The sequence below is a fragment of the Coenobita brevimanus genome, chromosome 78 (assembly GCF_032717465.1).
Source record: "Coenobita brevimanus isolate Jiangsu-jjx chromosome 78, ASM3271746v2, whole genome shotgun sequence".
Lineage (NCBI taxonomy): Eukaryota > Metazoa > Arthropoda > Malacostraca > Decapoda > Coenobitidae > Coenobita > Coenobita brevimanus.
In genome coordinates, this window is record NC_137031.1 from 37,092,035 (window position 1) to 37,107,795 (window position 15,761).

General features: G+C 43.3%; 1 protein-coding gene across 1 annotated transcript in view; it reads right to left on the reverse strand.

The window, feature by feature from the left end:
- Positions 1–15,761, reverse strand: part of DCX-EMAP (Doublecortin-domain-containing echinoderm-microtubule-associated protein) — an 83,335-nt gene that overhangs the window by 58,033 nt on the left and 9,541 nt on the right. Inside the window, exons 2-3 of the mRNA XM_080279276.1 lie at positions 4,612–4,720; positions 541–748 (exon numbers count right to left, since the gene is read on the reverse strand). Of these exons, the coding sequence (XP_080135402.1) occupies positions 541–748; positions 4,612–4,720 (317 nt within the window). The remainder of the gene's footprint in view (positions 1–540; positions 749–4,611; positions 4,721–15,761) is intronic.

Here is a 15,761-nt window from a genome sequence, read left to right on the forward strand (position 1 = left end):
ACCCTACCACACCCTTACCTCTTCCACACCCCTCCCTCTCCCTACCACACCCCTACCTCTTCCATATCCCTCCTTCCCCCTACCACACTCCTCCCTCCCCCTACCACACCCCTGCCTACCTCTTTCACATCCCCTACCATCCCTATCACACCCCTTACTCCTGCTACCATCATTCTGCCTACTCTTACCACACTCTTAGTTTCCCCTACCACATCGCTATCTCCCTCTGCTACACCCCTAACCCCCTTACCACACCCCTGCCTGCCCTTACCACACTCGTACCTCCCTCTCTTACCCCTACCACATACTTGCTTCCCTCTATCACACCCTGCCACGTATTACCACACTTCTACCCCCCTCTTTCACACCCCTACCTCCCTCTTCTATATCCTTCCTCCCCTACCACATCCTTATCTCTCCTTATAAGATCCCTGCCTCCCCTCTACCACACCCATACCACATCGCTACTTCACACCTATCCATCACTAAGCCCTGCCTGCCCTAACAGCCCTTGCCTCCCCCTGCCTCCTCCTTCCTCACCTGGCTTCCTCTACCTCCTCGACGTTCAGCTCGTACTCGTATTGTATCCTGGAGTCGTCCTTGCTCTTGGTGGACGTGACTCCTGCCGAACTGACCCTCGATGGCGGCTGAGAGGTAACGGCGGTACCTGGCTGGTGCGTCTGGCCGTGGATATAAGGGTACAGCACGGACTTGGCTCGAGACCTTCGCTTCCGGACTGACCCACCTGCTGGAGACACAGAGGGTGGGAGGTTAGCTACAAACACAGACGTACAAGATGCTGATTAGTTACAAGGTCGTATTTACGTCGGTTTCAAAGAATTTCAAGTACCTCCTCCTAAGTGATGTATTTTGCCTATTATGCCCTACTCTTCTCGTGTATGTTATGTATACCTGTGTAATGTCGACGTGTACAGCATTAAATAGTCTACGGGATTAACGCGCCATATGCCGAGAAGACAGGGGTGATGAGATGCTTGAACGCTTCTTAATACCACGAAAATAAAGGCCACAGCCAAAGACTCACAGGGTGGGGTTTTGATACAGACGCGCAGAGGTAAGCACTAAAGCATATACGAACTTCAGTTTTCTTGCTTACCACACTAGACTACAACATTCCACATGACTAACCCTATACTTTCAACAACACAATTTTTCATCACCTCTTATTATTCATGTTGTCTCATTATCTCGTGATCCTTTTAGAGAGATCTGTCATAAAGGTTGGGTTCAAGGGAGGAAAGGGAATTAGGATGGGTTCAGGGTCAGAGTAGAGACTTTCGAACGTCATTGTTATATTGCTATGAATGCTGTGAGACGATTTTATCCAGATCAGGAAAACACCCTGGAGGTGAAGATGATAAAGTCTGTTTTTAAACGGTTCAGTACGAAATCTCTTCCTCCAGCAGAGAAAAATTATTTGGAGACAAAAAGAATTAAATAAAAACGCCGTCCTTGGATGGAAGAGTGTACGATGGTCTAGCGGCAGCCATTATTAAATACCTAAACGACTAGTATAATGATACCGGAGGGGCTAATGGGGGTCGTTTGCCTGCCCTTTGAATGTCACTGGTCTCTCCTAACAGAAATATAAATCGCCTGGTGTCAGCAAGAATAAAATACTGACGTGATCATTGTCGCTGTAAGGGTTAAGTGGTTGGGAGGGATTTACGGAGAAAACATAGCTATGGTCTGAGATGAGGGCCGTGAGAGATTACAATGTGGGTATAATGTAAAATGATAGCTGGAGTTAGAGTGATGTCAGGAATGGGGCAGGTTGAGGATGATAGAAGGGTTAAAGGATTAAAGGGTGAACTGGACATGGAAGTTAGAACACAGAAAACCAGCAGAATTTAGGGTGAAACCAGGACGGTCGGACTGTCAAAGGAGCACAGTACTAATTATGCTTTATGGCCTACGAGTTTTAATGTTCTACGAAATTAGCAAAAACAGATAGATAGATAGATAGGTTATACATTCTGACTGAGGTATGACCTATGAAGTTTTGTAGGCTTACATATTAGCCCTTTTTATACTGTATCAGCTTCTTTATTATTACCGGGTTACCCATAGTCGGCAGCAGGCACTGACCAGGTATATTCACTGCACATACATATACGGACCATGAGCAAATTAAGGAGCCTGCAGTGGAAAAGAACCCAGGGCATGCAGGGTCTTAAATCCGGTTCTGGAAAGTGGGGTTTGATGCTGGAGCTGTGTTAGTGTATATTCTTACAAATAATTTTATGTAATTCCATATAATGCCTGAATGACGTTGGGAATTTCAGTAATAATGATGATGTTAATGTCTGTGTTGTTGTTATTGATAATGATTATGATAATGATAATGATGATGATGATGATGATGATTGTTGTAGTAATGTTAATGACATTATCCATTAGGTCGGTGATGCAATTATAGTCACAGTCGTCATACCAATTGTAGTAGTGATAAATAGTCTTATGATAGGATGATCATTATGAAAGTAGTGGTGGTAAATACTACAATGTATTAGTATTAAAAGGGAAGTTGAGGTGGTTATGAGGATGGCACCGACGATGATGGCTGTAATTATAGTAATGATAATGATTTTTTGTGACGACGATGATGATGGGGTGGTTATTATAGCGATAATAATGAAGACGATGATATGAGTGATAGTAATTACGATACCAGTACGGACAGGGCGTGTGGAGAATCGAATCAAATTTTTCAGAGCTAACAATAATCAGGTGGGTCTCGTAACACTGTGGGAATTATGCCAGCGCCTCTACTTACCATTGAGAGAAGGCAGTGGGGGCCTGAGGGTTTCCAGGAAGGCAGCACTATATTACATTCTACCCCGGCCAAATTTACTTCCCTTCAGGAGTAAATTGCCCTTCGTGTGTGCATTCCCCAGGAGACTCTTGAACGCCTGCATTTTCATACCTCTTTATGTTGGTAGGCCTCTCACACACACACACACACACACACACACACACACACACACACACACACACACACACACACACACACACACACACACACACACACACGTCCTCGGGCTAAAGTGGCGAGGCTTCTCATGGAAAGGTCGTAATAATCTCTCTTGTTAATATACCTGTAGTTGCCAAAAAAGCAAAGTTTGCCTGACCGATTCATTGCATTGTTAAACCTCTCATTGCTGTTGATTCTCTTTTTGTATGTCATGCTTTTATATTATTATTATTATTATTATTATTATTATCATCTTCATCACCATCAATATTCTTTTTATTATTATTATACAGTGTGGTGCAGAGTCTACTGTTATACAAATACTGAGGTGGTTTGGTCATCTGGAGCGAATGGAGAGTGAGAGACTGAGTAGAAGAGTTATGAGATTGAGGTGGATGGGAGGAGAAGAAGAAGACCGAGAACGAGATAGAAAGATAAGGTTCGGGATTATGTAAGAGAGGGCAGTGTGTTGTGAATAAAGGGATTGTTATTAGGTAGGGACAAAAAAGCCTTGAGGTCCTTTTGTCTAAGCCACCCCTAATAGGATGAGGTATCAGGCAATAAACAGATAGACAGATAGAAAGATAGACAGACAGGGATTTCGACAGACAGAGATAAATAGGTAGATTACTGCTATTACTACTAAAGAAACTTGAAAAAAAGGTGTCATCATGTAGTAATCAACGTTTATATCATTACCGTTCTGAACCTGTCCTTCAATAAGCATAGGCCTAACCTCAAATAATGCTTTCCTAGTGACCCAGGCCTAAAATAGACTATAATCCATTAATTTCCAGGGCATTGTTTGGTTATCGTTAAGGGCATTGGTGGGAGTAGCGGGTGTCCTTCTTTAACCAGTTCAGACCGAGGGTGTCACTTATTCGTATTAAATTCATGCTATCTTTTTGACGGTTTTATTGAACTTTAAGGAGTGGGAGGGTCAGTGAAGGCTTGTCTGCAGTGGGTGGGTGTGAAAAGGCTGGGGGTGTGAGCAATGAGTTAGTAAGAAGTGAGTTTTAATTCGCAGTGGGTTAGGATGTGTAATATGAGTCAGAAAGAGTAATTTGTAAGATGAGAAATTTGTGAGTTTCAGTAAGATGAGTACTTTGGTGAGAATCTGAAATGGGTGAATGTGAGAGGGGAGCCAAGATTAAGTATGATGAGTAATAATGATTTCTTTGGTATGAGTCTGCGGTGGATGCCTATAAAGGGAAAAGAAATAAGTAATATTGGTAACACGTGAGTACCTTGATATGTGTCGGTGATGTGAGAGTGTGGGAGAGATGAGAAGGATGAATATTATTTGTCAGGATTATCAGTGAGTTATCATGAGTAATAAGTGAGTTAAAATGAGTAAGATGAGTGATAATGAGTACCTGGGTGATGGTCTGTGGTGGGTGGATGTGAGAGGGGTGGGAGGGATGAGTAATGAGTAAGTTAAGGTGAAGTTTAAGTAGGTAGGATGATAACTGAGTGAGGATGAGTAAAATGAGTAACATGAGTTTTTAGACGTGGTTCTGCGATAGCTGGGCATGAGAGGTGAGGGAGGGATGAGTAATAAGAAACTTAGGATGAGTAACAAGTAAGGATGAGTAAGATGAGTAAGCCATGAGTACCTTGTGGCGGCTCTGCGGTGGGTGGGTGGGACAAGGGAGGGAGGGCCACTTGCCGGGTGCTGTACAGATCCGCGCCTTGAGGTCCCGACACCACGTACTCCCCCTTCTCCTGAAACAACAATAACAACTACATTAATACGCATCACAGGCAACAAAAACAGTAATAAAATCCATAGCATCATCACCATCATCATCATCATCATCATCATCCTGACCATCTTTCTCGCTTGAAGATAGCGTGAGATTGGCTCTTGCAGCAAGTAAGAGAAAGAACGCAGTTATACAAATTTTACCTTAACTTGGCCAAGATTTTCGTCCTTTTGCAACTTCTTTCAGGCAGCTAAGTGGCGGAAAAAGACGATGCCGTGGGTCACTATACTTTGCATAGCAATTGCTCGTGACTAGCACCATATTCTCGTGTTCATGTATTGCTACAGTTTAGCATTCCCGATGGAGAGATGACAGTTTAAGACCAGGTTAGCGTGAAAATGGTATAGGAGAGTTATCAGTAGGATCTCCAGCGATATGGACCACACAGCCATTCACATTATCATTCAGGATCCGGAATCCTGACTCCATCTGCACATATTTTCACGTTTTTCTTTGTAGATGTGCTTCAGACACCTATCAAATCGATGTTTTTTTGACTGTAAACATTACAAGTAATATTGCCCAAATCACATGTAGCTGCAACTAAGCAATCTGTTACAACACTGTCCTCTTTAAATATTCCTGCACTGCAAAAATAACCTCTTTATCAGTTCATTTAGCCCTGAAATATACAGTAACTACGACAACAGCAAACACGTTAAATGGAACAGCGATTTCTCATCTTCTAGTGACTAGAACCTCTAGTGACTAAAACACACACACACACACACACACACACACACACACACACACACACACACACACACACACACAATGTGACCCCAACAATGGCGTGAGGGACTGTGACGTCAAGATGGACCTGGGTTTTTATCTGTTGCCTTGCAGGTGGAGAGAGAGAGAGAGAGAGAGAGAGAGAGAGAGAGAGAGAGAGAGAGAGAGAATTATAGTCAGAAGAAAGATGATAAAGAGTGTATGATTTCAGGGGTCAGAAAATTAGGGTGTGGGAGATTAAGGTGTGAAAACAATATGAAACAGAAAATGGGCGTCTGAGAGATTATTATAGGTGTGAGAATTATGAGAGACAATGAGGAGTGTTGGATTAGTGTTTGGCATCACTTTTTAACTTGAGAATTCTCGTTTTGGCGTTGTCGAAACAGTGAGTGTGATGCTACATGGGGAATAAGTTTGGACCTATCCGATGGAGCCAGGATTCCGGGCGCTTAAATGGTGAGTGAATGGGAGTGTGGCCCATTTAATTGGTCAGCATTGGCTAGTATCTCATTCAGTCAAGTTTTTCTGGCTCACTAGACGCTACCTCAACCCCGCCTCCCCCTTGGGTGGGAAAGGAGGTCTGGATGATGATGATGATGGTGGTGAAAGTGTGTAATACTGGTTGTGAGACTGTGAGAATGAGAGACGGGGTTGATGTGAGATTTTGAGAGGTTGTGAGGGTGTGGGAGACTGTGAGGGTGTGGTAGACTGTGAGGGTGTGAGAGACTGTGAATGAGAAAGATTGTGAGGGTGTGAGAGACTGGTTTTGTGGGAGGTGAAGGCAAAGGAATTAGGATGTGCAAATAGGCTTGAGCGATTATGAAGTCAGTATGTGAGACAGAGATTGTGAGGTCTAAAGAGAAGTTGGAGGATAAAATATGAGGATCTGAGAGAGTATCTGTGTCAGAAATCATGGCTGGGAGAAACTCATAAGATGAAGATTTTGAGAGGGTATGGTGGAGGGTAAGAGGAGTGCAGAATACGAAGGATGTTAAAGATGTTTAGATGAATGTTACAGAACAAGTAAATGAAATATGTGGAGCGAATATAGAAGAAAATGAAATACAGTAACATGTCGTTGAAACAGTGCCATTTGAGTAGAGCATCATCGCAGGGCAACTAAAATACACAGCAAATCCGACACTGCGACTGAATTCACCACTTCACAGCGATGACAAATTTCTTATATTTTATTCTTGCTATCCCCATACGATATATTTAGCTCAGGAGACGCCTTATGATCTCTGTAAGTTAGGTATCTATAGCCAGACCCCTTAACCACAGAAGGGATGGCCACAAACGAATCGCCTCCATGTCATTCTGTCCTCCGTCATCAGGTTGCATTTTCTCCATCCCACAACCCCCTTACTCTTACTTCTCCATTCCATCTCTCCATCTCATCCCCTTACCCGAAGTCTGGCTTTTCTCAAATAATCCCTTCACTCTTTGGGTCCTCTCCTAAAGCGAATAAAATCTTCCGGTATTTGCAAGAATAGCATGAAAAAGACGTCACAGTACAAGGGGGCAATATATAGTTAACATGTATCGAGATATGGAATTTGACATCATAACATGCTATCAAATAAATGAGGATCCATGAAAGTCCCCCACCGAATAGTACGAAGACGCAGTGGATAACGAGTGGGTAGGAAAAAACTTCTGCAGTAGACAAAGAAAAACGAGCATGATTGACAAAAACGATAAACGTGCAGACAGGGTAACCCACAACATGCTAGGGATCAAGCCGAGTTATTATAAAGTGAAAAACAAAAATAAGAAAACGTTTACCATCTACGGTTATAAAGATTTAGTTAAGAGATACCGAATTCGTGTCTTAAATCGAGGTTTATATATATATTGACCTTATTTTTTACTGACCAAAGAAGTATCATTGTGTAGAAATTAATTATATTTAAAGTAAATACCTGAACTCTTCGAAAATTGCCCTCTGAGGATAGTTTTCGGAGAGGTGTGGGAGACTCAGCCCCAAAGCAGCGCGTTCCAATAATATTCCGTTGTTGCCTCTCACATTGTTTACATGTTGCGTGCGATCCGTACTTAGCAATAGCATGGCAACTACGGGGCTCTGAATTATTCCAGCGACTACCAGAGTATTCCATGGTCTTCACTCAAGCGTACATTGATCACAGGGAATGGCGAAGGAACGAGGAGTCATGAATATACGGCTGTGTGGCAAAAAAGTGTCGAGCGCTGAAACGAGTGATGGCATTGCAGCCGCGACACTGTGAGTAGCCTGTCATGTGGTTTGGTTTGTGGATATATGTCTTGGGTTCCGGGTTTAGCATATTAAGTTAATGATGTTTGATTCTCTCTCTCTCTGTCTCTGTCTGTCTGTCTGTCTCTCTCTCTCTCTCTCTCTCTCTCTGTCTGTCTGTCTGTCTGTCTCTCTCTCTCTCTCTCTCTCTCTCTCTCTCTCTCTCTCTCCTGACAGTGTTCACTGGGAGGCCACGACAAAAACCTTTGCACGTCCACCTGTCAGCAACACCAAAACTACCTCACGCCACACCAGGCCACCCTCCATTATATACCCTTCCATACGTTGCCCTTGAATCATTAAAAAGTAACTGCTGACTGACTGCTATTATTTGGCTTGAAAGGAAAGACTTTACCGTATATGCATTTTTATCCCTTTCCTTGGGGGAAGCAGCCTAGGTATATAGATAGATAGATAGCATTTTTCTCTCCAAACATGCTTACTCGAAATATCCAACATTTGTGCATTAGTAGTAGTAGTGGTGGTGGTACCCTACCGTTTGTATTGTATCGTTTTTAAGGCTCGAACATGCATGTGTCGGGCTTGGCGGCTGTCGAAGCTGCTCGTTCTCATGCAGCATCCCTATTCAGTCCCCAATCCCTGAGTTCACACTCTATGACCTCGTCCCAGGTCTTTTTCGGTTTGCCTCTCGCAACAGTAACCCCGACGTTCACACTTTTCACTTTCCGCACCCAGTTGTCTCCCTCCAATTTTTCCACATGCCCAAGCCATCTCAGTCTATCCCTCCTCATCACAACACCAATAAACTCGAATCCCATCCTCCCCCTCAACACTCCCATCATAATCCTAGCCCCCCCAGGGCCTCGCATTCAAGGACGTACTACACATCTATCTGATCATTGTCATTTCTGTACGTGTGAGCTTACGAATATCATCTTCCTTTACTGCCCAGGTCTAACTACCATACAGCATTGCACTCCTAACACATTATTATTAATGTTCCAGTTGTTATAGTTACGGATATAAATATTGATTCACTCAATAACCTGTGATGTCATTTGTAAATCAAGGAAACTTTTCAGATCGTTACCGGTGCGTTAAGCCTTCATAATCGATAAAAAATATCGATGTTGTTGTCCTAAATTGCACCCTGGCCAGCCCTGATAGATCCTGTTTTATTATTTATTTTGTTCACTGTCTTATTTCACCCTCCCCACTCTCTTTTCATCTCCCCCTAATCTCCTGTTATTTCCCTTTTCTTCCCCCATTATCTTCCCGTCTTTATTCATCTTTTCTCTTCCCTTCCTCTTCCCTGCCTTCCTTCTCCCGCCTCCCTTTCTCTTCCTTCATTCTTCCCTTCTTTCCGCCTCTTTTCCCCTTGCCTTACTCTCTTCCTCTGTATTTCTAAATCTTTTTAACAAACAGAGGGGGGAACTGTAGGGGAAGGTGATATGAGGGTGCGGAAGTGAGAGATGATGAATGAATGCTGGAAAGGAAGGAAAAGAGGAAGAGAAAAGGGAGGTAAAGAGAAGCATGTAATGAGAATGAAAGGGAAAAGATACAGAAACAAATAGAGACTGAGAGTGGAAAGGGGGAAAAGGAACAGAATGGAGCGACGGAGTGAGATACAGAAAGGAAAGATCATTGGTAGAGTCTGAGGGTAGAATGGGGGAAGAGAGAGAGAGAGAGAGAGAGAGAGAGAGGGGGGGGGTAGAGGAATAAACCGGTACATGCACTTCCTTTACCATCACCTCCCCTCGTTTCTACTCCCCTCCCCTACATTCTTTTCCTTTTCTCTTCACGTTTGTTTATCTTTCTCTCCCTTAACCCTCCTTTCTGCTCTCTTTTCACTCCTTCCACCCTCCTCCCCGCATCCCCTTTCCTTCCTCTACCCTCTCCACTCCCCCCCTTTCCATTTCTTACTTTCTCACCCCTTATCATATCCACTCCTCTCTTCCCTTACTCTCTTTTCTCACTTCATTCCTTGTCCCCTTAATTTCCCTCTTCCCTTAACCTGTCCTCCCCCCTTTTCATTTACCCTCTTTTTCTTCCTTCCTCTCACTTTATATCCTCCTCGTCTCCTTATCCCCTTCAGTCTCTTCTCCCCCCATCCCCTTCACTCCCCTCTCCCTTTCTCCCCTCCACTCCCTTTCTCCCCTCCTCTTCCCTCTTACCTTCTCCCTTCTCTTCAATCTCCCCTTCTCCCCTCCCCACCACTGCCCCCTCGCCACTACCCTGTGCTAGCGTGACCGTAGCCGCACCACAGTCCCTGCAATAGTGTCCTCTCTCGTGCTTGTGCTTATTGACGTAATGGCGTGGCTGGTATATGCACAGTAAATTTAGCTGTGTTGAATCCCGTACACTTACCCTTTGCCTTATCCCTGGCTGAAAGAAATGGTATCCAGAGTTTGAAACTTTTCTAGATTGCACGAATAGTTGCAACAATTTAATTTAGTCTTGTTCTTGGTGAGTATATTTTGCTCACCTTGGACTCTCCAGTTAGCAACTGGAGACATCAGTGGGCATTGAGCTTATCATTTTTTAGTCAATAGCATATATACGGGTTTTCTCTTGGTAGTAAATCAACTTTCCGTTTAAATGCCGACTGAACCTAAACAGTAACAATGTCATCAGGAAGTGCTTATATTAAAAAAAAGAAAAAGTAACAAATTCAAACCACTACCTGAACACTGAACTACAGGTCTTCATTCTGTGTAAAATGCTAGCTACGACTTCCTCCAGTCAGAGGCAAAGTAGGGTGGGCAGAAGCTATAGCTTGCGAATATACTATCGACAGCAAAAGTCCTGTCACTCCTACCTCACTCCATGGATTTGGATAATCAGCAGCAACTGACGCGTGACTATTTGCCCACAAGTCAGCGACAACAGTGTTGTTTACCTGAGATTCAAGGGATGCCGTATCATACTTTTTTTTATTTTTTCATAGCCGCAGGTCTTCCAATCTGCATGATTTTTTCTTTTAGTTAATCCTTACGAATTTTACATTCATATTATGACAAATAATATTTACGATTTCCGAAAATAATACCCCCCCCTTTTTTTTTAAATACTGCAGTATATAGGTGCAAAACAATCGGCGTAGCTGAAGTCGCTGCCATGTTGCACTCGTACCTCGTTATGGCGCAAGTTCACAACCACGTGCTCAGTCTCGTACGGTTCAGATATAATTTGTTGATGCTTACCACGCTGTCGTTGTTCACGCCACCGGCTCCCTTGTTCCTTTCTTCATTCCTCCCACCTCACCAAGGCTGAGTAGCCTCCTCGGGGTTGCTAGGTGCTTCTAAATTTGGCAGTTTTGCGAAAAATCGCATTTAGTATGTATAAATAAAATTACTTTCTCTAACTCTCTTGTGTTAAGTAAACTGCAAATGTTCAAAATCGATTTCATAAAAGCCGAATACGATTGGAACAATAGTGCAGGGTGTTAGGTGGCTCGTTCGTTCTTTTATTCTGAAAGCAGTATATATCCAGCCTGATTAATAGTTTAATAAAAAAAAGTTCATATTTTTCATTTGTCATAACTACTAGATAATATTTTGTTTTCATTATTTATTAGAGAACCTTCTTCATAGTAGATAATTAAGATATGGATTTGAATTCAAATTATTCAGATCTATAATATGTATCATGCTTTCTCTGTGACGTACTTTTGACTCGAGATGTGGAACCTACGGTGAACTTTACGACTTTTTTCATAATAAAACATGACAGGTGCACGATGAGCGACAGGACTGCTGACTACGACTGTACACTTGCAGGCAGTAAGGCAGGGCAACTGATGTGATATTGGTGTAAAGATTTCCCCTCCACGCGCACGATATTGCATCATCAGTCACCCAGACAATATCGTAAGTTCGGAAGATTATTGTTTCTCTCTCTCTCTCTCTCTCTCTCTCTCTCTCTCTCTCTCTCTCTCTCTCTCTCTCTCTCTCTCTCTCTCGTGCCATATTATCACTGCCCTAAACTGTGCATGGAAATATCTGTAAATCAACCCATTGAATTAGATTTGTGATTATTATTGTTGTTATTATTATTATTATTATTATTAATGTTTATTATTATTATTATTATCGGCCAGCTTCATGCTGCCCTTATTGTTAGTGGCGTTTTCTTTCTTTTCTGTAGTCTTGTCTTGTATTCTTGTATTCATGTTTAATTATGGCAGGCACTTCTATCCATCAAAATTAACCGATTCCGACCAAACCTGGCCACAATGACCAACCTATGACCTAGTGTCCGCAAGGTTTTAGGTGCTAGGCAACTACTGGTGGAGAGAGAGAGAGAGAGAGAGAGAGAGAGAGAGAGAGATGAAATGGGTGAGAAGGAGTGGGCAGGGTGGACTAGGATGGTGGTGGGGACATGGAGGGGGTAACACAAAGATGGGAGCTGTAGGTTGGTCAGTATGAGCGTGGGTTTTGTTGAAAGCGTTCTCCAAGAAGATAACAGTACTCTCAAATACCTGACTTCACGACGCAGATATAACACACACACACACACACACACACACACACACACACACACACACACACACACACACACACACACACACACACACACACACACACACACACACACAGAAAAAATGGAAATTAATGGGGTCCTTCCATCGTAAAGTTGGATGAGGTCTTCCTTCCATCACAGGTCGATAAAGGATGACACTCCTAATTTAGTATATAAGGCTGCACATCAGGACTCACGGGTTCACGCACCTGTCAGTAACCCCGTGCCGTTAATGACTTCCGGGATTACCTGAGCCGTTTCTCTCACTAATCCCTTCACCCTCCCCCTCTTAGCCCCAGTTTGGCGAATCTCTCTCCTCTTTCATTACGAGTTTCTTAGCCTCTTCTGTACGATGGCCTTTCCTAACCTCCATCCAATAGATTAGCAACAGCCATAACAAAATAATGGAGGTGATTATTCTCTCTCTCTCTCTCTCTCTCTCTCTCTCTCTCTCTCTCCGAATGAGGACTGGAATAGAGTGAGTGGCATCTGGTCCGTGATTGAAATCTCGACTCTGTATCAGATCAGTATAAATAAATCTCCGTCTTTGGGGTTACTCCAGCACGCTACAGTCCCCGAAAATTATTGTATATTAGCTTACGTATTTTACTTCCTGGATTACCATCTTCATAAATATATATCTATGTATATTTAAATTGATTTCGTATATACTCGTGAATTCGGTCACTGCTGGTTGTAATGATGGATAAGCAACTCCTGTGATATGTAATGATTATGCACCCAATCGGAAGTCATGTAAGGAAATGATATAGAAGATGTTTATCATTCGCCCCGTTTACCCCTGCAGCTGTTATTAACCCCTACGACCATCCCCTCTATTTCAAACCCTTCTTCCCCCTTCCTCTCCCCCTCCCCTATCTGTACTATGGTGATTTAGCTCTTTTACCTTCTCCCTCATCCCGCACCCCTTCCTCCAGATCCATGCTACGAGTATGCCACCATCGAACCTCTCTGCCTCAAAGTCCCCCACCCTCACCCCAACCCTTCAGATCCATATTATGCTATCACTTATCTCTTTATCCCCGACTTCCATTCCACCCGCTCCTCTTCCTTTTAAATCCATGCAGTACTACCGCTTACCCCCTCCACCTTCAACACCACCCAGCCCCCACGCTTACACCTCCCAGTCCATGCTGTGCTACCACTAAACCCACTTCTCTCAGACCCACCACCCGTATACCTCCCTCCAAATCCATTCTTTGCTACCTGTAACTTCTGTGCCCCAACCCCAGCCCCCAACCACCAACCCCACCTCAGTTGCTCTTCCCTGACACGTCGAAAAAAAAAAAAAATGTTCGTGCCGTTTCTTGTCTCGTACAGACAGGAAGCTGGTGATGTTATTGGATGCGTATTAATAAACTGAACGAGGTTTGGTCAGCGAAGGTCAGGGCTCAGTTACTTGAAGCAACTGAACTGTTTCATAATAATCTGAAGGACGGGGTCAGTTACATACACATCTATCTCTTTTGCATCCGTCTTTGTAATAGGCTACAAGAGTTGGCCATTATTCCCAGCTTTTATTTCATAACCTGTCTACTCTGGTACATTCCTTCACATTTTGTCTTTCCCTCTCTTGGCCGCCTCATTTTTTTTTTTTAATCCATTAATTCCGGTAACACCAATTACGCTTTGCACGCGGTAGTACGTGGTGTGTGTGTGTGTGTGTGTGTGTGTGTGTGTGTGTGTGTGTGTGTGTGTGTGTGTGTGTGCGCGCGCGCGCGCGCGGTCTCTCATTACCTTGAGCCCTGCCACCAGTTGTGGTCTAAATCAGATCAAAATTGTTAAAGCCGACCGTGTCATGTAATCTTGAACTTTGGCTTAATGTTCTCAAAAATAAATCGTTTTCCTCTTAGCTGACCCTCACAACTTCCACGATCGATGGTTGCTGTTTAAATTGTGTTGTTCACACACACACACACACACACACACACACACACACACACACACACACACACACACACACACACACACACACACACACACACACACACACACACACACACACACACACACACACACACACACACACACACACTCACACGGCAAGCAAAACATGATATCCTCCGTACTACGTGCAAGCGGGTTTAATTAAATTGCACCTCTTGTTTTGTGTTGAAGAAATGGCCTTGATATTCCAACATTTTTTTTTTTTAATTCGGTAACAACATTCTTTATGACTAATGGTTACGTGTCCCACAGCGAAGCGTTTGGAGCAGCAAGTGACAGTGTAATGATAGGGCAAACAGGCGAGATGGATGGAAAGAGACACACACACACACACACACACACACACACACACACACACACACACACACACACACACACACACACACACACACACACATTAATTCATTTCTACACGCACGCACGAACGCACACAATATTCCTTCTTAAAACTCCTCTTACACACAAAACACACACGTACTGTAGACGCCATATCACATTGATTTCCCACAAACACAAAAATTCATTTTACCCTCTCTCTCTCTCTCTCTCTCTCTCTCTCTCTCTCTCTCTCTCTCTCTCTCTCTCTCTCTCTCCACGGTAATCCCTCGTGTCGTCCTTCCGGCCCCCTCACGTTCCAGTGCCGTGCCAAAACCCATTACACGCGCAGATCTACTCAGTGCAAATTTCCCCACTACGGCTCTCATTTCTGTGTATGTTCCGTCTACCAGGGGAACCAATTAAGAGTCTTTGTGATCTCGTTAGCAGTAGTATATTTTGTAACATTTATTCCCCCTTTACTTCTGTTTTGATTCCATATAGATAAGAATGGACAGATTACGTACCTTGAAACTCCCTCGCTAAAATGTCGTATTTTATATCACTCTCGCTGTATATCTAGTCCATGTTATTTAGTTTAAGAAGAGATTTTCCAAGGTACGGGGGTTAGATACAGCTTTCATTAACCCCTTCACTACCGAAGATGTCTCCCCCACAGCTAAATAGAACCGTCCCACAGCAGCTTACATCGTCTCTGCCAGAAGCTTAGTAAAGGAAGAACATACAGTTTACTTCGTCTGTCTCCAAAGCTAAATAACATCATCCCACAACAGCAAGAACATAAGATTTGGGCTACTTCGTCTCTCCGAAGCTAAATACTATCAAATTTTCCCATAGGAGCAAGAAAAAAATTTACGCCATTGGATTGGAGTGGTTTAGGTTGATATAGGACGATGGTAGTATGATATTCTTCCCTAACCATTTCTGCGTATGTTCCGTTTGACAGGTGAACTAATTACGTAGGGCCTTGAACCGTTTCGGCTAAGGAGACTTCGTAGCCTTTAATTCCCTGCCATTTCTGCTGATGTTCCGTATATCAGATGAATAAATTGCGTAAGACCTTGTACCGCTTTACTTAGGAGGCTTGGTAGCAAATCTTCCCTCATCATCACCTCGTATGTTGTGTGAATCAGGTAAACGGATTATGTGGAATCATGAATCACTTTGGCTTGGGAGGTTTCATGGCAATTTTTCCACTGTCATTTCT